Source organism: Platalea leucorodia, assembly GCF_965183815.1.
Source record: "Platalea leucorodia genome assembly, chromosome: 3".
Classification (NCBI taxonomy): domain Eukaryota; kingdom Metazoa; phylum Chordata; class Aves; order Pelecaniformes; family Threskiornithidae; genus Platalea; species Platalea leucorodia.
Window position 1 is genome coordinate 78,578,831 of NC_138825.1, and position 22,208 is coordinate 78,601,038.

Consider the following 22,208-nt stretch of genomic DNA (forward strand, 5'->3'; position numbering starts at 1 on the left):
TATACAAATGACAAAAAAAAAATTAGACACTAAATAAAGAGAATATATTTCAAACATGTAGGTAGTTCTTTCATGCTCAGTAAAACAAGAAACACAGCAGCCTACAGCATCTGCAGTTGAGGCAGAGAACTTAACTACTTATGACTGACAGACATGAAAATTTAATAGTGAATAGGCAGAATAAATTATACGCATGCAATTCCCTACAGAGTTTAGGAAACAAATCCCAATTCATTACGGTGATAATGAGTTGGTTAACATTTGAATATACCTCTCCAACAAGTTTTGAAGACATCTGCCCAGATTCTTTGCAGCCCTTACACTGCAGAAGCAACCTTAAAATCAAGTGAAAGACCTCTTCTGGCCTCATTAGTGCTGGCAGAAAAGCTAAGTCTCCCCAGTCACTGCATTGCTACTTGGCTAAGCGAGCACCACATGTGAGGACTCTCCCACTTCGTACAGGTAAAGTCAGCTAACAATTTAAGTTGCGTAAACTAACCCTGCTGATTTTACAAGAGTTGAATTAAGAAACACTTACAGAAACTTCTCCATCAGAGTGGATAGAGAAGTGCGTACAAGTACATAGCACACAGTACTCACGTACTATGGCAGAAGGCTGATGACATGCAGCTGAGGGTTTTAAGCCTCCTTCCTCTGAATATCTACATCCAGGAAAAACCATTTGTCCATGTCACTTGCTACTGCAGGAACAGTATGGACAGCTGTGAAGATGCAGGGCACGCGTCTTCAAAATTTATCAGTGAGATATAAGGAGTGTCAAGGAGCCCACCATCACCTCAAAGGCAGACCTGTTCTCCAAAGAGGAATCTGGAGCCACTCAGGGGTGGGAGAACAGGCAGAAACTGCACTCCGTGAAAACTGACAAAGGTGGGAGATAAAAGAAACTAGCTTGCAGCAACAATCTCCAGGGCCTCAAATGCTCTATCAATCAATGGATGACTCTGGTATTTAAGTGCTTTCTTCTTTTTTACGAACACAAACTGCATTCACTGAGCTTTCAGACAGCTCTTTAGCCCAAGAAAGAAGCGTGAGGCACAAGTGAGTTAACGTGAACAACCCCAAAACTGAGATCACTCCTTTCTGCTCTTCCTCAAGAGATCCATTCCAAGTAAGAAAGTAAGCCCTATTAAAGCGAGACTCTCCATTGTACAAGCTTCTTTTCTTGGGAAAAGCATGACAGAAGGAACCCAAAATCAGCTGCGTAAGAATCTATACAGAAAGCACCTGTTAAAAATCACGATGTCTTTTCGGAGAAGACTTCCCAACAGTGCTCACTGTGACTACCAGCCTGCTCACATTGGTTCACAACTGGAAGGTTCTTATGAAGAACACATGATCAATAAAAGAGGAAACAGTAAAGTTAAGAACAACTGGCCATACTTCAGATAGGTGCTAATAAAACACACCTGGAAAATTTAAGCCTAGAAACAGAAAAAAATTATTCCTGAAAGGGCGTAGGCAGGGAGTGAACTATCACATAGCATAAAATTAAATATATTTAGACACTACTTTTCATTTGCAGTACAACTGTTTTTCCTAAACTTTTCAAAATCAAATTATTCTATGATTTTTCTTTTTGGAAAACGAATACAAGTTGCAAGGGACCTCTAAAGGTCAGCTAGTCCAGCTTCCTGCTCAAAACAGCTTCAAAGTTAGATCAAGATGCTGAAGGCTTTGTCTGACCAAGTTCTGAGTATCTCCAAGGCTCACGATTTCACAGCCTTACTAGGGAAGCACTGCAGCAGGTCAGCCACTGTCACTGTGAATTATTTTTGCCTTATATCCCACTGAAACTTCACTGTTGCAACTTGCAACCACGGCCACTGTCTCTTCACTGCACACCTCAGGGACAAATCTGGCTCTGCCTTCTCCATAATACCTCTATAGGTAGCGAGAGATGATTGAGGTCTACCCATATCCTTCTTTTCTCTCAGCTGAACAAATCAAGCTGCTTCAGCTTCTCCTCATACATGGTATGCTCCAGTGCCATCACCTTCTTAATGGCTTACCACTGGACTCACTCCAATTTGTGACCATGTCTCTTGTACCAGAAGAAGAGAGTTAGAAGAGGAGGGAGGGGTGCAACTCGATATAATGCCCCAGATGCAGCCTCATGAACACCAAATATTTTCTCCTTTGACCTGCTGGCTATGATCCTGCCAACGTAGCCCAGTACAGGCTCAGCCTTTATCTGCTACAAGGATGCACTACTGAGACATGCTGAATTTGCTGTTCACCAGAACCTTTCACATCCTTTTCTGATCAGAAGAAGGTACTTATCCTCTCCTTCTACCTGTATTTTCAAGAGGTATTGCTAACGGCCTAGTTATCTTAACAGACTCATTTCCACATCATCCTTTTGTCAGCCCGTCACTTGCACTACTATGTGCATTTCAACATAATAACACATATCTTCCTAATAAAATCTGTCTCTCCCTGTATGCCTTGACACAAGCAAGTTTAATGGTTAACACTGATAGTTATCAGCCACGCCTAAGACCTGTTTTAAATGAACAGCTAACACCTCAGAGGTATAGTTTCAAGCTTTGCAAGTTTATGCAGAAACAACCACTTCAGCACTTTGTATTTTACATTCTGCAGTATTTCTGCACAGCAGCAGCAAAACAGCTGAGACCGAAGGGCAATAGAAAGCTCAGCCCTGGAGCTCCATCTACTACAGCTGGCCGCTTCTAACTCATCTTTTCATTACACTCTTTTCCACACTAAGAAATACTGATTTTAAACACAGCCAAAAGATGTGCCTTATTTCAAGATCTGAGTTTCTAAGCTTGCTTAAAAGGAGATGTTGTCTGAGTATCCTTTAAGCCTCCCCTCTTGTATGGGGGGAAGGCATGGAAAGATGGATTCGCTTAACAGTGCAAACACCTTCTTACACACAGCCCAGTGTGGCTGATTCCTACTACCCATTGCTGATCTGCAATGCCAGGAACAAGCAGGCACAAGAGAAATACTGATGTCCTTCTCTTTGGCTACACCTTGCAGCTAACCTGTGGAAGCAAGCAGTTAAACCTCTCCCAGTACAGTCATAAATGCAAGGTGAGTCACATAGTTGAAGCACATTGTCCAAATGACCATGTAAAGCATGCAACTGATGCCAAAAAACTCTGATGCCAAAACATCAGATTGAGGTGAGCAAAGAAAAATGGCATGTTAAAAGAGCAGAATAATTCAACAAGAGGGCATAAATGCAAAGGCAACTACAAAACCATGTCTGAACATCAAATATGACAACCGAAGCCAAGTTTTCCGCTAAGCACATCAAAGTAACTACTGCCTGAGGTTTTATTTGCTGATTAAGATGTACCATCAACCTCAGTTTAGTCTCAAACCTGATAGGTTTTCCCTTTCAAAAGCTAGAAGCAAAGTATCCTGTGACTTCTAAGTTGCCCAGTACACAGACATAAAAAGAGAAAAGACAGAAAATGCTATCGCTACTTGCAGGGAACCAGCAAAACCGACTTTTTTTAAAATTGTTTCTAAAGAAACCTGATACTCAGAATTGGCACAACGTCATTAGTAAGAGATATTATGCATTTTTAAGTGAAAATTACTTTGATCATACAAAATCCATCTTATAGGAGGCAAATGAGTCCGTGAGTAAATGAGTATTTTTCAACCTGAAAGGGATGCATGTGAAGTATCTAACAATAATTTTTTAACCTTTGAAAATGGCAAAGTTATCTGTTCTCTAGTTCAAAGCAATAACGAGAGAACAAAACCACACCTTCTTCTAGTAGTGGCACCATCTTTTCCTTTGCCATTTCACAGCAGCGTAATCCACATCCAGGTTCATAGTTCACATGTTCTGATGAATGACCACAATTACACCAGGTAATCTGACCGTATCAATTTATCTGGCTAAAGAAACTGTGTGGTACTCTGCAATGACAGCTACCAGACGCATCAGGAACCTTGCATGTAACACAGCGGTCCCCACCCAGGGTTAAAGTTCCTATAGCAGCAGCTAAAGCCAAGACACAGAGTGCCACACACCCCACAAAATCAGGTGAAATATTCTTTAAAATTAAATCTGTCAGAAAGGATACTTGTCTGTTACTTTATGAGTACAGCAGAAGATAATTCACTGTACAGCAAGCCAAGGAGATACCCAGAAAAATTAAATCCAGCTACGCAAGCATTTATAACTTCATCATCGCTAATGACAGTGACACAAAGAGAAAGAGATGAAAGCTACCTTTCCTTTGAAGTTGTGAAGATACAAAACTTCTGAGTTTAAGATTCGTGATCTATACTGCCCAATCGCAAAGCATCACCATGTACAAAAATACCACAATTTAACTTTCAGTACTAGGTGCTTTTAATTCAGTTACAAATTAACAAATCAGATGTAGAGTACTACAAATTGTGCAAAGGAAATTGTTCCTAATGCTCCTATGCTTCTCAGATGTGGGAAGCATAATTGGAAACATAGGTGTTTCTTAAGCCATAATGTTGAACATTCACATCCCTCTAACACAACTGAAAGACAATTCTGAGCACTCAGTGTACCTTGGGTGGACCTATAAGATTCAACTTATAAATGAATGTACCAGAATGAGGAAAGCAATAGCGCATAGTACACAGCCGTGACAATCAAACAACAGAAATGACGAATGTAATAAAATGATTCACTGTAGAAGAGAATGTAATAGAATCCAGGAAATCAATTGCTGGACTCATATTGGTGATTACAGTGAAAGTTATAAATACATCTGCTTCTTCATAATCCTAAGGAAAGCACTGATCACCTCTATTTGACAGACAACAATTTCTTTGAGTGTAAAACCAAATCCTGCAAACTAAATACATGCATAATTCTGCAAACGCCTGATGTTATTCACATGCATAAAAATTTACATGATTCATCCTGCACATACTTATGAAAGCAACTATACGTATTCAAATTTCTGGGGTGTGATTTATCATATCATTTAAAGGATCAAGTTCTACATTGCATCCTACATTTCTTCATAAAGTAACAGCAGAACTTATGTTGTTTCACAGAACGACTCGAACACATGCCTTATTCAAAGATTTTCACATACAAAATCTTCAACCACATCCTCAATTGGTTACAGATGGCAAAACTACATTAAGGTCAATGACAGCCGAGCTAATCTGAGCAACAATGGGGGCACTAACAATGGCGACAGAGAGGCTTTTATGTATGTTAAATTATTCCATGTAATGGAATTGACATACAAATTAATTTCCTATCCATAAAAAAAAAATGGAAAAAAGAATTATTTTTCTAACACACGTAAACTACAGTGCTTGTTAAGTGGTAACTGTAATTATGATAAATTTTTAAAAGAGGCAGTTCTTAATTGAAAATAATCTAGATAGATACATAGCTAGTGTTCCTACAAAATCCTAAACACAGACACAGGCAAAATTACAGCTACAAGGATAAAGTAAACTAGTTTATGTTACTTACAGGCTAATCTTTGTCGTGACTGTTCTGGAAGCATCCAAACTCTTCAGCTTTGAGCTGTCTAAATCAGAATTCATCTGTCTCTCAGCTGACATACACAGGTCTCCATTTTTAATCCCATCAGTACGCAAGAAAGCTCTTCCATCCAAACCATTATCATGCTTTACTGCCTTGGTCTCATTTCTGCCTTCAGCAAATACCAAGGCAGTGTCTTCTGTCTTATCAGCCAAAGAAACTTTGGGGGACTCCAAGCTGTCTTCCCCAAAAGCCACAGGTATAGCTCCCTTTTCCACCGAAGTTCTTTTTGTCATTGGGTTGCTTTCTGGTGACGCTAAGGGTTGCCTTCTCGAGGCGTAATCTTTTACCTGACCCTTCAAACCAGTAGGGGAAATGGGGACAGCATCCGACTGATTCTTTTTATATGATCTTCTCCTTGCAGGGGTTGTGTTTGAGATCTGCTGCTTGCCTTTGTCAGCTTCAGCTTTAGATGCCCCTTTGTGAGCAGATCCAACTTTTAGGTCCTGATTACTACCCGAGGAAGAGGAATTCCTTTCAGGAGTCTGTTGAGGAGACTTCGCTTTTCTTTCCGAATTTATTATCTTGTCTGAAAACACCTCAGAAGCGACATCATCCTCAAAAACAGATTCTTCTCTGGCAGTAGTCTCAGTCTGGTTTCTCTCTCCATTTGGAATGTCACCAGACGACTGAGATTTTCTTCTTTTTCCAGATCTTTTATTAGCAGATTTTTTATCCATTGTGTCCGAGTCACTACAATTTTCTTCTGATGTAACAGTCACAGGTTCATTAAGGAGTTCGTCTGTTTTTCTTAGATAGATATCAACTGTTAACACTCTAGCAGAATGTGTGTGTTCACTCGCCGCAGATTCCAACTCGTATGGCAAATCCTTTGGTTTTGCATGCCCAGGCTCCTCAGACACCCACGTGTTCACAAGCTGCTTGTGGCTTAAGATACTCTTTTCTAAGTCTTCACTAGGCAAATTTCTCAAGCTTTTTATGAAATCTGGAGTTGTGGAATTATTTATATCTGCGATGGATTCCTTCTCCAGTTCTAGGGTTTCCACGTTCAGGCTACTCTCAAAGAAAGAGTTTTTAATGGTTTCACTGCTGCTGCTCCAATCTGCTGACCACTCACTGTCAGAAGAGACTCCCCTACTACTCCATTCTGAAATGGTGTCGCGATACAGCGGTCCTACTTCCCCACTGAAATTATATTCCTGCGTCTCAGAAACGGCACTGATGTTTCTCACTTGCTTCTGTACTTGAGGAGCTTCGTGTCCTTCCTTTATGTGCCTACAGTGTATCGGCTGCACTCTGTGAGGAGAAACTGACCTCTCCCCTTTCCGATGTGAAGTGTGTTCTAGTGAACTTTTGACATTTTTCCTTTTCCCTGTACCAAACCAATTTCCAAGTATTTCCAAAACTGGTTTCTTTTTATTCTCTTCTCTGGAAGAATCTGGAAATTGTGAGGTGGACTATAAAAAGAAACAAACAAACAAACAAACATTTGGTTAATATCAAAACTGTTTCTATAACACATTTGTTTGTATTAGCACCACCTATAAATTAAAAGGACACAGTGAATGGGAACAAACCAGCTTACTAAACACTACTAGCTCTCAAAAAAGAACAAGAAAAACAAAACCCTCAAAAAACAATTAAAATCCCAAGATCCTCTGTATGTTTTTGCCTGTGTTTGTTTACAAGTACGCTCATCTTGCCTTACAATATCAGCATTATATGTCCCAAATCTCAAACTTTTGCACAATTAGTTAACGTCACCCAAAATAATACAGGAAAGCATCCTGATGTCTGTAAGGCTGGGGCCAAACTGCTTGGTCAAAATTTTCCTTACAAAAACAAGAGTGGGGAGTTTAACTTTGCTCTCCATATTGTCTGAGTTAGTATTGACACTCATGCTGGTAGAGAATAGTTTCAAAGGCCTAAGTTGTATTGCAATTCATACATTTCTCATTAATGAAGTCCAATAAATACGTGGCTTGTGTTTTGGGCTAGAAAACCCAGAACTACAAAAGCCACCGCATCATTCAATGAGCGTTACTGGGTCACATACTGCCCTGGATTACACTTGGTGAAGTTTTCCCTTACAACTTCTAATTAACATGGTAAACAGGAAACACGCAACAGCACTGCCGAGGATACATGCATATTTGCATTTTAATATAGTAGCACTTTTTACATGCCAGTACGATGAACACTTGTTTTGAGACGTCTATTTCAAAACACCGCCAGTATTTCCGACTGGGGCGGACCGGACCTCCCGAGGGGAGCGCCGGTCCCTCCCGGCAGCACGGAGGCTGCTTCGGCGCGTTTTAAACTCGGTTTTTTGGTTTTTTTTTTTTTTTTGCTGCAGACGCCGCCACCCCCTGCCAGCGTCCAGGCGCCCCTTCCACCGCCGAGCGCGGCCCGGGCGGCGCGGAAGCACCCGCGCCCTCCCCGCCGCCGGGCCGGCACCGGCGGGGTCCCCCCGCTCCCGCCCCGCCGCCGCGTCCCTCCCCGCGGGGCCGGCTCCGGCGCACCGGCCCAAGCCGGCGGTGCCGGGCCGGTACCAGCTCAGCACCCGCCGCCCTGCGCAGCCCAGCCCCGCGGTACCGGGAGGGAGAAGCCCCCGCGCCGAGGCTGCCGCCCTCCCTCCCCGTCCCCAGAGCGGGACGAGCGGGAGGCAGGAGCCGCGGCGGACTTTACCCGTCCCCAGCCGCCCCGCGTCCTCGCCCGGCTCCGCAGGTGCATGTGCGAGCGCCTCGCCTCGCCTCCCCGCCAACGTCCCCGACACTCACCGCCGGGCCCGGCGCGGCTCGGCGGCCCCTGCGCGGAGCTGCCCCACACGCCGCGCACCGCACCGCACCGCGCCGCGCCGCTACCCGCGCGGCTGCCCCGGCGCCGGCTGTCTGGGCGCTCCGCCTCGGCCCGCCCCGAGCCACCGCCTCCGCCGCGGGCAGCGGCTCTACCTGGCCGGGCCGCCTCCCTCGGCCGCGGAGGGAGGGGCGGTGGCGTCGCACCGGCCCCCAGCGACGGGGAAGGCCGAGGGGCAGCGGGAAGGCGGGCGGCCGCGGGCGAGGCCTTCGAGGGGGCGGCGGAGGGCGAGTGGGCGCCGCATCCCGTACGCGCCCCGGCAGCCCGCGCTGCGGCGGCTCCCTCGTTATTGAGGGCAAAACGCCGCCCCGGGCGAAACCGACCAACTTTTGATGTCGAGGGAGCAGCACCGAGGGTGGAAGGCGGGCGGCTGGCTGCGGCGCGGGCCGCCCGGCCTGAACGAGGTGCCGAGCGGGGCCCGCGAGTAGGCGTCGCTCTCCCCAGCCCCGGCGGCAGGACCTGCCCGGGTAGGCATGCCGGGGCCGGCACCGCCCGGCGGCTGGGGCCCTTGTGGGAGAGCCGGGTTCAAAACCCGGAGGGGAAATGAACCCGCGTTTTCCACCTCGCAACCGCGGGGCCGGCGGCCGTCTGCGCCTCCCGCCCCCCCGGCGTGGGGCGCCCGCCGCCGCGGCCCCCTGCAGCCCGGGCCCGGGCTGCAGGGGGCCGCGGCGGCGGGCGCCCCACGCCGGGGCGGCGTGAGAATGACTCCGCGGCCTAATGGTGCCGGCGCTCTCCCCGGGCGCTCAATTAGTATTTAATGTTTAATGAATGCTAAACTAGTCCTCTTCTAATTAACGCTTAATTACTTCTATGAAGTGGAACAGCTTCAACAGGAAGGACCACGCAAGTCTCACTTGGGCGCTTCTGAGGGCCCTGCGTGGAGGAGGGAGAGGCACCAGGTCAACCCGCCTGCGGCTGGCCAGGCGGCCCAGCCCGCGGCATGTCTGGCCCTCTGGCTACTGAAGAAAATAAGGGCCTTTTTTTACACGGTCGCTTCCTCCTCGCGGCGAAAAAGTATTAAGTTAGTTATTTTTGCTTCATCAACGGACTAACATTTGGCCTCCGTTCTAAAACTTCCCCCAAACGTGAAACGTGGTCTCGGCTCCAGGAGAGCCCTGCAGAACCTACTTACTGCCAGTGAAATGGCGTGCAGCAGCGAGGCTTGCCCAAACACATGAAAAATACAGGAAACCTACACTGGGGAATATGTAGAGTTAGCTTATCGTACCGCAACCAAAGAGAAATCCACGGGAACCCTTGCCTTTCCCTACCTTTCTTACGTGTGTTACACAACCGATAAGCAACTCCACCACCACCAAAGTCCTGTCTCTGCCTACACAGTCGTCTTCCCCCAGCAGCTTTCAAATAGGCAAGTCTGCGATCGTGACCTTGAGCTTAAGTTTTTGAGTTGTTGGGTTTTTTTTTTTGAGATAGTGAAATAAACTGCAAATGAGAAAATTTGATGTCTGTTGTTTCCCTCCCTTCGCTGACTTCTTTCAACCAGCAGGACCAAAACACTCAAATAAAGAGGAACATGGAGGGCTGCATTGAGTTCGTACAGCTCAGACAGTTAAAGTGCTGCTGCGATAACAACTATAAATTTCCCTATCAGATGCAACAATAATGAGTAATGCAGCCCAATTACTATTTAATTTCTTGATTCTACATATGTATTGCCAGTACTAATTAATTATAGGGAAGGGATAAGGAGACACAAATGAACATTCCTAGCTAAAAAAAAGTTAAAATATGACATTTTCAGGAACACTTAAAGCAAGCCAATAAGCAATGAGTGACACTAATTTATCCAAAAATTCATAATAACTACAAGTGTGAGGAGGATGCTTGTATTGTTCATATTAAAAACCAGTGAAACACCAAAATAGGGGAAATTTAATTTCATTATTATGTCAATCTGCATATTAATATTTGGATGCATAATAGCTGCCAGTCCTCTAAATTAGTTGGGATTACACTATCAACCTGACAGTCATTATTACACTTGCAGTCAAGCTTTGGGTTTGCAAGATTACACTTGGAAAAAATTAGTTATTTGAACTGTGGATCTGGATTTCTCTCTTCCCAGCAGCTGATTTTCATAAAGTCCATGGGAACTTAATTATCTTTGAGACGTCTCCCCCTTTAAAATGTAGTTTAAACTATCCAACAAGTTCAAAAGGTGTTGGATGGAAGGGAGGAGGGACAGCCAGCCAGTCCAGTCACATAAGCCTTGTTTCCTCAGGGAACGAGGCTAAAGATTTTTTCTTGATCTTGAAATAGCTGCCCTATGTAAACTGTTTTGAAGTAATTTCTTCATACAAAGTACCTTAATTATATACAGCTCTTTCAAAACACATAAAAGGCCAGGTACTTGCCCTGAAGAGCTTGTATTTTAACTGAGATAAATGTAGGTGAGCCAGTATTGCCAGTGCAAGAGGGCACAGCTTCTCAAGAGTCTCCAAGCGGGGCCCAGCCTGACACAGCACAGCACAGAAATACTTGATTTCCAGAGCACAGCACTGAAATGTTTGATTTTCAGAAGGCAAGAAGTATCCTTGCTCTGCAGATCAGGCTTCTTCAACGTGCTTCTGCTCAAGCATTCTTACCCTTGAGACATTCGCCATTTCAGAAATCCCTGATCAAAGGCGTTGGCAACTAAAAAAACCAGAGGACTTGCCTATCCATTCCTTGGACAGCATGAAGGAAGCCATTTCAAGTACGCTGCGTGAATCTTTCAAGCGCTGTTCCAATCTGGAAGCAAAACGCCGCCTTCTTAACCAAGAAATGTAAATCTTGTTTGTATTTATATTCATACCTGTTTATGTTAGCATTAAAATATTTCCTCTGTTTTTGGCTGGGGTTTTTTCTCATTAGCTAATGTAAGTTGCCACAGCCAAACCCCTAATTTAACAACGTAATTAAACATGTGCTTTGCTGGTCTCCAGTGGAGAGAAGGCATAAGCTGCTGTGATTTGTTGAATCAGAACTTCAGGCTGTGTCTCAAGGGATCAATTGGATGTTATTTTCTTAGATTAGTTCATCTGAGTCAGTTGAACATGACTGAAAACACTTCTTAGAGCACACATTATAGAAAAAAGTAGTATTTTTACTAGTCATTAGCAACTTTGTGGTAACTAATAGGCGGTAATTTCTAGTGTGGACAGTTCTGTAATTTAAACATTTATTTGCTAGCATATATTCACCTTCAGAGAAAAAAGCAACAAACAATATTTAGTGAAGAGTAAGTTTGAGCTTTATCATTCACTAAAAGGTAATAAAAAACTGTATTTCAAGTAACATGAAAACCTCTGAGACTCTTCTGTCTTGAACAATTCTAATAATGTAGGACCCTTCTAAGTTCATACTGGCATGCCAGTAACTATGGGTATCTTTAAATCACAGTATTGTAATTCTCACAACCATGAGAAACAGAAAGCCTCAAGAGTTCTAGCAGTCACGTGATACCCCCAAAAGTGCATTAACCAAAAACATTTAAATAAACTGCTACTCTTCAGGCTCTAGCATTCTGCAGCAACTGAGACTCAAATATTCAATGCTAGCAGTGCCAGGCTTTGTTAGGCTGAAAATTCGTCTGGCACGATGTGCTACAAAAATTTTAGTAGGAAAACCAGAAAGAAGGATGTACAAATCAAAGCTAAGAGAGAAAAGTCTGAGAAGCACAAGACCCACTCGAGTCCCTGTTTCACATCCTACAGAGAGAAGATTTCATACTGCTCTCCTACAGGTGAGTGCCCTAACTACTGGCAGAGAGAGAGAGAGAGAGGGTGTTGTAGACAGAACTAAAGGCTTGCTGCTTTTGCTTGTGTTCTTATTTAAAAAGCATGGGAAAAAAAATTATGCTTAACAAAACATTTGACCTGAAACATTTTTTTTTTGTGATTCACTGAGGGAAAAAAAGCAATTATATTTCAAGTTAACCTAAATGATTTCTAAACTTAACCAGTTACCTTGAATTACTTCAATTCACTATAATAATTTTTCCTTGTTCATGCTGACCCTTCACAAAGCCACAGAAGAGGGGTTACTATTATGAAAAGTACGACTTATGTTATTTTTAACCCACACGCTGCCTTCTTCCAAATACCAAGAGTTTGGCATATACACCTTAAACTTTTTTAGCATTTCTTTTAAATATATCAGATTTCAGGTTGACAGTGTCCTCTTCAGAGGCAGAGAAAGAAATATACTTCAGATTTAACAAGTCCACTCTAGCATGGAATTTACTCCCTGCCTCTTCCAGCTCTTTGCCTGCTACACTTACAGAGAATAGAAACAGCAATAGCTGGATTTTAAACAATTTCAGCTTTACCTGAGCTCTGTATACAGGGAATGTAGTTATCTAGATTGGGGAACTTACCTGAATAACCAAGGAGCTATAAATGTGAGCATGTTGAGCAGACTGAAGTGAAACAAACATAAGTTTTCTTAATAGTCGTATTTTTCCACAAACTATTTATATTTCCTAGTAAGTCAGGATATCTTAGCAAAGCAGTTCATGTCTTCAAGAGAACAGGACCTGTCTGCTTCCAATTTATTTTTTCACTGTAAAACTAAATTTTTCATTCAAACGTACACTGAAAATTGACCATTTTGCAACAGCATATAGACTAATGAGAATGCTGAGCCTGCGTGTTTAACTAATTTTTTGAAAGGAAATAATCAGTTCAAGAAGCATAGATGTAAGTATAAATCCCATATTATTTCTTAGGTGCCAAACACAGAGATTTAGATATTGGATGTATCAAAAAAACCCAGCAAAACGGAAAGAAGCAAATAATGCAAAAACAAATAAATAGAAATCTTCCGAAAAAGCTCAGGAAAGACAAAGAAGCATAAATAAAAAATGAACAGATCCTTACATGAGTATTTAGGAAAGGAGGTTGATAAAAAAAGAACAGGCATGTCAGAAAGGGCATGCCTGCTCCCATCTCCTCTTCCCCAGAGCTAGTTATTTCCATATACTAAAATCTTTGCCCCCTCCCCTTCTGTCAACAGGAGCATCTGTCAGTTAAAGAGACACTCTATAAAACTAATGGAGATCCGTTGATTTTATGATTTAAAAAAATTAATCGTGTATTAACCCAAAGATTTCTGGTGGGGTTTAAAGAGGGGAAAAAAGAGAGTGCTATTTGCCTTACCATGATGATGATAATTCTTTTTGCTGTTTACAGAAGAATAAACAAACTATGCTGTGTGAGATGCAGTCCTGTGTGTCATTAACCAAACCCTTTTTCTTAGCAATCCTCCCACGCTTTAACCCCTTCTTTCTTCTGGCAGCACTCAGTTAAGAAGAAGCAAAAAGGAAGTAGTATCTGACTTGAGCCTTTCCAGCTGATAAGTCATTTGGCAGACAAATTATAACTAGGAAAGGGACTCAATTAGAGGATAGGAGAAAGAGCTGCAGAAGGGTGGCAACAAGTCCTTCAGTAAGCACCTCTACCGAAGCAGAGAACCTGTTGCAAGGAAATATGAAGTTAGTGTTGGGAAAATGCTTTACGTGCATTAATTAACATGCAATACTAGAACATAGATATGCAACAGTAGGAAAAAATATACCACACACGTTGGTTCTCACAAACTTGAGAACTGTTTTCTGATCCACATTTAAGATGGCTAAAGAAAAAAAAATCACTTGTGCCTTTATTCAGCAAGAGATTGATTTATGCAGGCATCCTTGGTTCTTCGGCTTTCTGAGTTGGTATATTAAATCTGTATTTTTCTAGTGACTTGTGGAAAAATGATACTAAAAAGGGATTTGAAAAAGCAGAAAACAAGCAGCAACAAAAGTAGGAGCAGGGATCATTCAACACTGAAGAACTGAGAGAATATTTAAACTCTCCTGAACTTGGAAGACTTCCAGAAATAAAATTATATGCAAAAAATAGCATTAACATAAATTATTGTACTTGTAACTCTTTGTGTTTCAATGTTAAGAGAAAGTGCGGAAGTTTGGTATGAGTTAGCTTCACATCTTTGCTCTCAAGATTTCGAGTCTTGCTGCTGGGTCCGAGCTGTATCATTCGATAATCTACTCAGTGTACAGATTCAGCAAGCCATCACCTCTTTTGACGTAAAGAGTGAAAATAAACATATATTATCTGTGTTTTGTTCTAAGAGACAGGAACTTGAAAGTACTGTTTCTGTTGAGCAATAGAGGATAAATGACAAAAGCATTTTGGAGGGATAAAGAGGGGCTTGGAACTCTTTTAAGTCTCCCTAACCAGAAGCCACAACTAATAAACGTAGCCCCTTGCTTTTTTTTCAATTCTGAATGCAATTCAGAATGATAAAGAATCTGTTACAGAAGTGGTTTTGCATTTACTAGGTCTCTTTCTTCTAGGTTTGCAGGTCTCTCTTCTGTTTTGTGAGAGCATACAGTGTCCTGTCACTAACTCTAAATAGTGTGTATTGGTAAGCATGGATTTAACGTAAGTTGTCTGATTTAGATCCATAGATTACGGTAACACTTCCCAATTCCTTTTTGATTAAGTATTTATGTATAATTACTGGAGATAGGAAATAGAATTCTTTTGCTGCCAATCCAAGAGTGTCTGTATGACAGACTAAGCTATAAATCCCTGGAAATCAGCTCTTTCTTAGGCATCATCAATCTTGATCTCTTCCCCTTACTTTCACCCAAGATTGTTGTTGTCAATAGGAGCTCTACAGTCCTGAAAATACATGACATTTGAAAAAGTCTTCCAGCATTTCAGAGCACACCCAAGAATTTCATAAAAGCATCAGTAATTTCCCCGAGCAACCCAAAATCAGGTACTATGACAAAGACTGATAGTTTTCACTAATACTACTGAGCTTACAGTGAGACAAAAACTGCTAGTTAGGTCAGCTAAAAATTCACAAGGGACAACTGATTATGTTTTCCATTCTGCATTGTTCTCATCTAAGAAAATGCATTTTAAGTAGCAATCTGAATTTATTTCTTTGCTAAGCACTTAGATACAGTAAAACTGATATATATTCCCACAAGAGAAATTACACACACTGAAAACACCTTTGAAATCAGACTGTGGAAATTGTATTAAAACTGTCAGACTCATTGTAATCCTTGGATCTCATTCCAGATACTCTAATCCGTCTTCTCGAGACTGTTTATACATTTTTACATCAAATGATTATGGGACAAAGAGGAAACAATCCTAAGGAGCCACATATCTTATTAGCCTTTGCCAAACATGGCACTGATGGTGACTACTCTGTGCTGGCTAACTGAGCTGGTTCCTCCTGGGCTAGCTTGGGCATCTCTACATGATTCTGCACGTAGCTCAAGAGCAAGGCAGGATTTCTAATGCACTCCTGTGCCCAGTCTTTCTTGTTAGCTAGCTCTAAGTGCTCAGCAGATGAAGATGTAGATTGTCTCACTCCCTGCTTGCACTAGGTAGGAAACCTAGGTCCTTACCTCCAGTTTTAATTCAGTCTAGGGAAAATAGGCCTAAGAAATAGTTTCACTAAGTAAAGCACCTAAGCGTTTCAGTCCTTCAGTGGCTCTAGCTCTAGATTCTTAAAAGTAACTTGTTACGTCATTTGAAATTTAGAAAACTGGGGTTCTTTTCATTGGGTAAAGCAGAAAGATAGTCTGAAACTATAAATGGAAAACTAAAAGCCTTTTACTAGACACACGAGAACTTTCCCCAGATCAGGCACAGTAGAAGATAGGCTGTCACAGGCATACAGGGGAAGAGGCAGAAAGCCATCCTTCTGAGCACTGTGTTGTTAATGTGAGACTGTAAAACTGCAAAAGTACACAAGCTAGAAATTGGACTGCTAATCTGACCAAAGCCAAATTTCATAAACAACAAAGTGAACTGCATGTTTGACATGCTTGCTTTGTGAAATTGATGTGATGGTCCTGAAACAGGAAAAAATTACTGTATGTTTATGACTCTGAAAACCACTCAGTAGGATGAAAAATGACAAGATTTAATCAAAGTGTATTTAAATATGAAATTAATAGAATCTCTCTTCTCCACAGAAGTTCTCATTAAATAGATAAAAATCGCACAATGTAACTTCTCTTACACATTATGCCAGGGTACCATTTGGTACCTTTAAACAAACAGAACCTTTCAACTAAAATGTGTCTCAAGTCAACCCCCCAATATGAAGGCACCCAACACAGCAGCTGCTTTGGAAAATTTGGGCTTGATAGTTTAAGTGCTTCAAAGAGCCCTTCTGTAAAATGTATAAAGTGTTTACACCCCTTGATAACTTCTTTGATGTACAGATTTTTCATCATGTACAGAGGAAGAGTATTAAGTACAAGGAACTATTATTACTGAAATACCTTATCCTGACTTTATAAAAATGGCTGGACATCTCATTTTACATTTGAATTGCAATGTTGTAACTTAGCATTTATTCTAAATAACAGTGTTCACCTAAGGCTCCCAGAACTCCCTCAAACTAATTATTACAATAATTATTATAGAGAATTGCCTTATTATTAATTAGAATAAACTTTATAAAACCAGCACAGAGAAGATAGGAATGACTCAAGACCCACTGGTTCCCTGCAGTGCAGTGGGCAAAAATTAAATCAAGTGGAATAGTCCTGCAAACTCTTTGCTCTTAATCCCACGATTACATCACTATCACCTAATATTCACCATTAAGCAAGAGAAACTTCTAAGAGAAAATGTTTTAATGAAATGCATTTATATTCTTAGGTGTGTTTATTTCAGGCTCCGAACAGAACTAATTAGTATATAAAACATCATAATAAACAATACATGTCTGTCCAGAAAACAGATACATTATTACTTCTGAAGAAAAAGGGAGATGGATGTTTTCCTGCTATTACAGATATATTATTACAGACGTGTTGCATTATCCTACTGTGCACCCTAACTACTATATGTTAGCTGCTAAAGAGATATAACTACAACAGCATTTAAATCTCACTACTATTACTAGCGGATAATCAGATGAAAGTTTGAATTCCTACCTGGTGTTCTTAAAAACAAAATCAGGTCTTACCTCTAAAAATATATTTTGTTGATTAACAATAATGCAACAGGGAACTGGATCAAACTGGATGAAGCTATACTGTTCAGAAATACCAGCATTTCCAGGAAATGTCAAGAAATACACAGGATTATTGATTCTGCACTTGAATTTCTGAAGAGGATGTTAGTTTGGGCATAGGCCAATCCAGCATACTCTAGGATTGGCCTCGGTGTCTGTGGCTTAGAACAAGAGACATTACAAAGCTGCTTTTAAAGCTAACCCTGCAAAGCATCATGATTAACCAAACACAGTTTTAACTACAACAGTTCTAGTGCTGGGCTCAAACTATTTTAGACTCTTTCTAAATAAAATACGGTAAAAACGCTCCACTAACAACTCTCAGAGACCACTTTGCGTAAGTCCGCTCTGCTATTTGTCAGTGCTTGAGAACAGAGGGACCTGGTTGTCTTCCATTAAAGCCTGGTAGATGACAAGTGCTTCCTGTACATAGAAGGCAGGCATGTGCCTTCTCTCCCATTCCTATTCCACCGCCTCCCTCCCACGCCTTCTTGGCACCTGGTGGGAAGGGGCTGGTAAGACAAATCTCTGTTACTCTGTATGGTTTTCCTCTAGCTACCTACCCTTTTCATCTGCAAGTGACTCCGTCTTTTGTCTCTGCTGTAACTCAGGCTTTCCCAGCCAGCCGCAGGATGAACCTGACAAGTCTCCTCAGTTTCCCAGCTGTGCACAAGGCTCTGAACAGCAGCCAGCAACAAGCAGGGTGAGCTTCTGTTTCACTGGGCGGCCGCTTGGAAAAAAACCCTCACAAACTGTCTATACCTTTTTCATGTTTGGAAAGTGGTTTTCTTTTCCAGGTCCAAGAGTCAGAAATTTATCTGATAAAAATTAAGTCTTACATGCCAAAGAAAAAACATACCCTCAGCATTCCCAGAAGCAAAACAATCAAAACTCCCCTGAAGAAGAGGGAAGAGGAATATCCAGAATTACCACTGATAAGCCTTCTAAAATCACAAGTTTCTCTAGATGAAATACAAAAAAGTAAACAGATCTTGATGCTCTTTTTATCTAAATTCTGGTTGCTAAACATTAGTTTGTTCAGATTTTTCAGACTTTTCAGAAGCTACACTTTTCAATCCCTATTTTCCTCCTAGACAATTATTCTCTTTTTCAGCAAATATACCCTACAAATCAAATTGGTAAAATGAAAAGAAAAAAAAAAAAAAAGAGGAGGGGAATTGTAAAGATGGGAGAGGGAAAGAGGCTATATTTTTATTTGCATGTCATAAGGTATAATTTAGAGGAAATTACGATGTCGAGTTCCATTATGAAAATGCAATGTTTGTAGAACAAAACATTATATTCTATTTAAATCTTTACATATTGTTTGCAATCACAACAAACTCAAAACTTATCTGTTGAAATGTTACCTACTGTGATTTTGAAAGTTATATGAACAATGCTAGTTTGTAGGAATGATAGATTTCTTTTAGAATCTCTAAATCTTACTCAAGCAGTAGTTTAAGCAATTCTTTATCAAAGCGGATCACGTTTTGCTTTCGCAGATCTTGAGCCATGGCAGATTGAGCGCTTGTTTTAAAGCGATAAGTGAAGCAGCATTCCAGCTTGTTCACTGTAATTCAGTTCTCAAGAGCATAAAACCAGAAAGATGAAGTTTTTCACGACTACCCTTTGCAAACCCATTATTATAATGCAGCTGGAACTACAGAGCAATACATTACACATATATGTGTGTATATATATATACACAATCCTAATTGTCATATGCATTATATAGCGTATAAAGTGGCAAAAGCCTGGTCAGGAGGAATGAACTATTACTAAAAGCTTTGTGTCGCAACCTTCTTAGATCTGAGGGTGCACAGGTGTACTGTGCATATGCTGAGCCACCTGGTCACGTAGCATGGCAAAATGGAAATAGGGTCACACCCAAGGAGAGAGCACAGCTAGCTGCCAAGGTCCTGAAAACCGTTCCAACACATTGCACAAGTGTGGAAGTGGTACAAGAAAAGCATGATGCAAAGCAGTCTACAGCTCTCCACACAGATCACTGCACAGTAGCCTAGCGTGGAGGCCAGAAACAAACCCCTGGTGATTCAAAGAGCAACTCCACAGGGCTGTACTCACCAAGGGCAAGAGAAGGGAGGAGTACGCCCTTTGGGAAGAAGGCAGTAAAGTGCCTGGTGTCATCCTAAGAAAGAGTTACACACTAGCATGAGCAACACCAGTGAAATGTTGAAATGCTAGGTGTTCGGCATGATGATACACAAAGGTGGGGCAGATAAAGGATGGCCGCTGATAACACTGGACTGCCTGGTGCATGCTCCCATGTCACCATTACCAGACTCATTACGTACTGTCCTTGCTTGATCACTGACGACAGACCTCCTTAATACTTTGCAATGCATGAATGGTTCATTGCCTTCCCTGGGCAATGCCACACTGAGTACGTGGCTATCCACATTATCTCACTCCTGCAAAGCGCAGTATTTTGCCAGTTTGATAGACCTTTGATTTTGTCACTGCTTGGGGGACTGTAGATTATTCAGCAATCCAGCCCTGAAGACCTCAGTACTATCACATTCCTGGACCATTGCTCACGTGACTGTATTTTAAGCCATCACTAACCCTCTCAAACAGAAACACATTTTCACCCATTGCATCCTCTAAATTTGTTCACAGTATTACATGGAGCATACAATAACTAAGCTGAAATTCAATTCCAAACATAGCTCAAGATGAAGACTATGCAGGATGCAAGTCCAACGTAAAGTTGGATATAGCCTTTTTATAATTCTCCTGCATCAAGGTGGATGTGTTGAACTGCTTGGAAGGAAAGTTCTCCAAGTGACATCTGTCTTAAGTTGCCAGCCAACAGTAAATAAATGTAAGCTGTCTGATACACGTTACCGTTTGTTTTTTTTTAAACTGCATGTGAAAAAAACCAACAATCTCCTCAATAAACCTTGTGATTACTTGAAAGATGTCTATCAGAATAAGAATTTATTGGTATTCCTACTCTGCCTTCAAACGTATTTATATTCCAAAGGGGTGGAGGGAACCTTCTTGACTCAGTACATCCATTGCCGTCTTGAATGCCAAAGTGTTAGACTACAAGACAGATTCCTCTTGTACCAATATTCCAGGAGCTATGTTCCTTCTATGAAAATGCTAAGTAACTCAATGCCATCTTCCCTACTGTCTTTTGCACTTCTCTAAGGCCCGTGTTAGCCGTCGGCTGTAGTCCTGTACGCCTGCAGTCAACCACAGCTTAAATGCTCTTGTGCTAAACTCCTCACCAAAAAGCAGCAGAAATACAAGAGAGAAAGATGTTTTCAAGGTCTCTCTGAACCAGCCTGGACATAACCTAGATGTTATTTTTAGGAAATAAGAGAGTTGGTGTCTTAAGCCAGGTTAGAAATAGCAAAATGAAAACCTTTTTAAGTTAATACTGAAATGAATTTGTGGGTCAAATGGGGATAAAAGGAATAATGAGCTGGGAATATGGAAAAAAGTGGACCGACAAGGAAATTGCAATGATGCCATCAGTACAGTCAGCAGAATGGTATTTTATTAAGCAGAGAAGTAACTGTTGAGCAATACTCCGAGAGGTTCTGTCACGGATAGCTGAGAACCTCTTGTGCTGTAATTGGCCATAAATTTGCAGACTTTTTGGAAGATGAAAGGATGAGCAGGTCTTTAGTGAGCTGTCTTACAAAGCCAAATCATAATCACCGGATAGTTTTATAGTGGACCTGATGTCCAAGCTTTTTGACATTGGGACTTAAAATTTTGGTCTCTGCCTACACAGTAAGTATGACTGTGCGTGTAGAACTAGCTGCTGTATTCTCCTGTCTTCGTTATTAACAAGTGAGGTTGAATTGAGGGCACCTGGCATTTTCTTCTATGAAAGAATCATAGTTTTGTATCCAGAGCATTTCTGCTGCAATGCTATGGATACTTGCTGTGTCCTGGGAAATCTGGGCAGAATGATGCTTAACCAAAGGTACATACCATTATGGATACTCTTAACTCAGGAATTCTTAATTCTGTTGTGTGTCTCAGACAGATCAATCATGTTAGAAAGAAAATTCTGTTATGAATGGCTTACTCTTCTAGGGATGCCATTACCAGAATTGTAGTTCTTTAACCAGAGACATAAAATAAACCAGACTTACAGTAGAATCCTAGAAAAGCATAAACCTGGTATCAGGTAACTGAAAGCACTTAAATGACAGAAACAGCTTATTCTGTCTTCTAAACACTCCTACTTATATTTTGGGGTTTGCTTTCTTTCCTTTCTGCTGTGAATTTAATCTATAAACAATTAATTGTTCTTGCTTTGGTATTTTGGCTTCCTTTGGTTTTTTTTTGGCTTGCTTTGGTGCAATCTTTTTGGTCTCTCCTCTCTGGTATCCCTCTTGTCCCCTTTCCCTCCTCCTATCAAGGCCTTGACAAAGAACAGACACAGATAAAGCAATGGACATGCAATTATTGCAGCCCAAAAGCAAAAGTGCTTGTGGTACACAAATTCATATCACATTTATCTTTATTTTTTCTTTAAAGCAGACATGATATCTAAGTTCTGTCAGCCCGGGAAGCATTGCCAATGGTGACTTACAACTACGGATGGCTGTCCCAGTGTCTTGATTCAGCATTCCTACAGGTACAACAGTACCCGTGCGCTATTAAAAGTAAATTGCTTGTATAGGGGCTCTGCTACTTCTATAGTTTTTAGTGTCAATGTTGAGAAATATTTATATTAAAAGACAACATCATAAGTTATTAAAACTGAAAGAATTAACAAAAACGTACT

General features: G+C 41.5%; 1 protein-coding gene across 1 annotated transcript in view; it reads right to left on the reverse strand.

Moving 5' to 3' along the window:
• Nucleotides 1–22,208, reverse strand: part of CRYBG1 (crystallin beta-gamma domain containing 1) — a gene marked incomplete at both ends in the record, with an annotated part of 65,111 nt that overhangs the window by 36,251 nt on the left and 6,652 nt on the right. The window contains 2 exons of the mRNA XM_082305436.1: nt 272–322; nt 5,480–6,969. Coding sequence (XP_082161562.1) covers nt 272–322; nt 5,480–6,969 — 1,541 coding nt within the window. The remainder of the gene's footprint in view (nt 1–271; nt 323–5,479; nt 6,970–22,208) is intronic.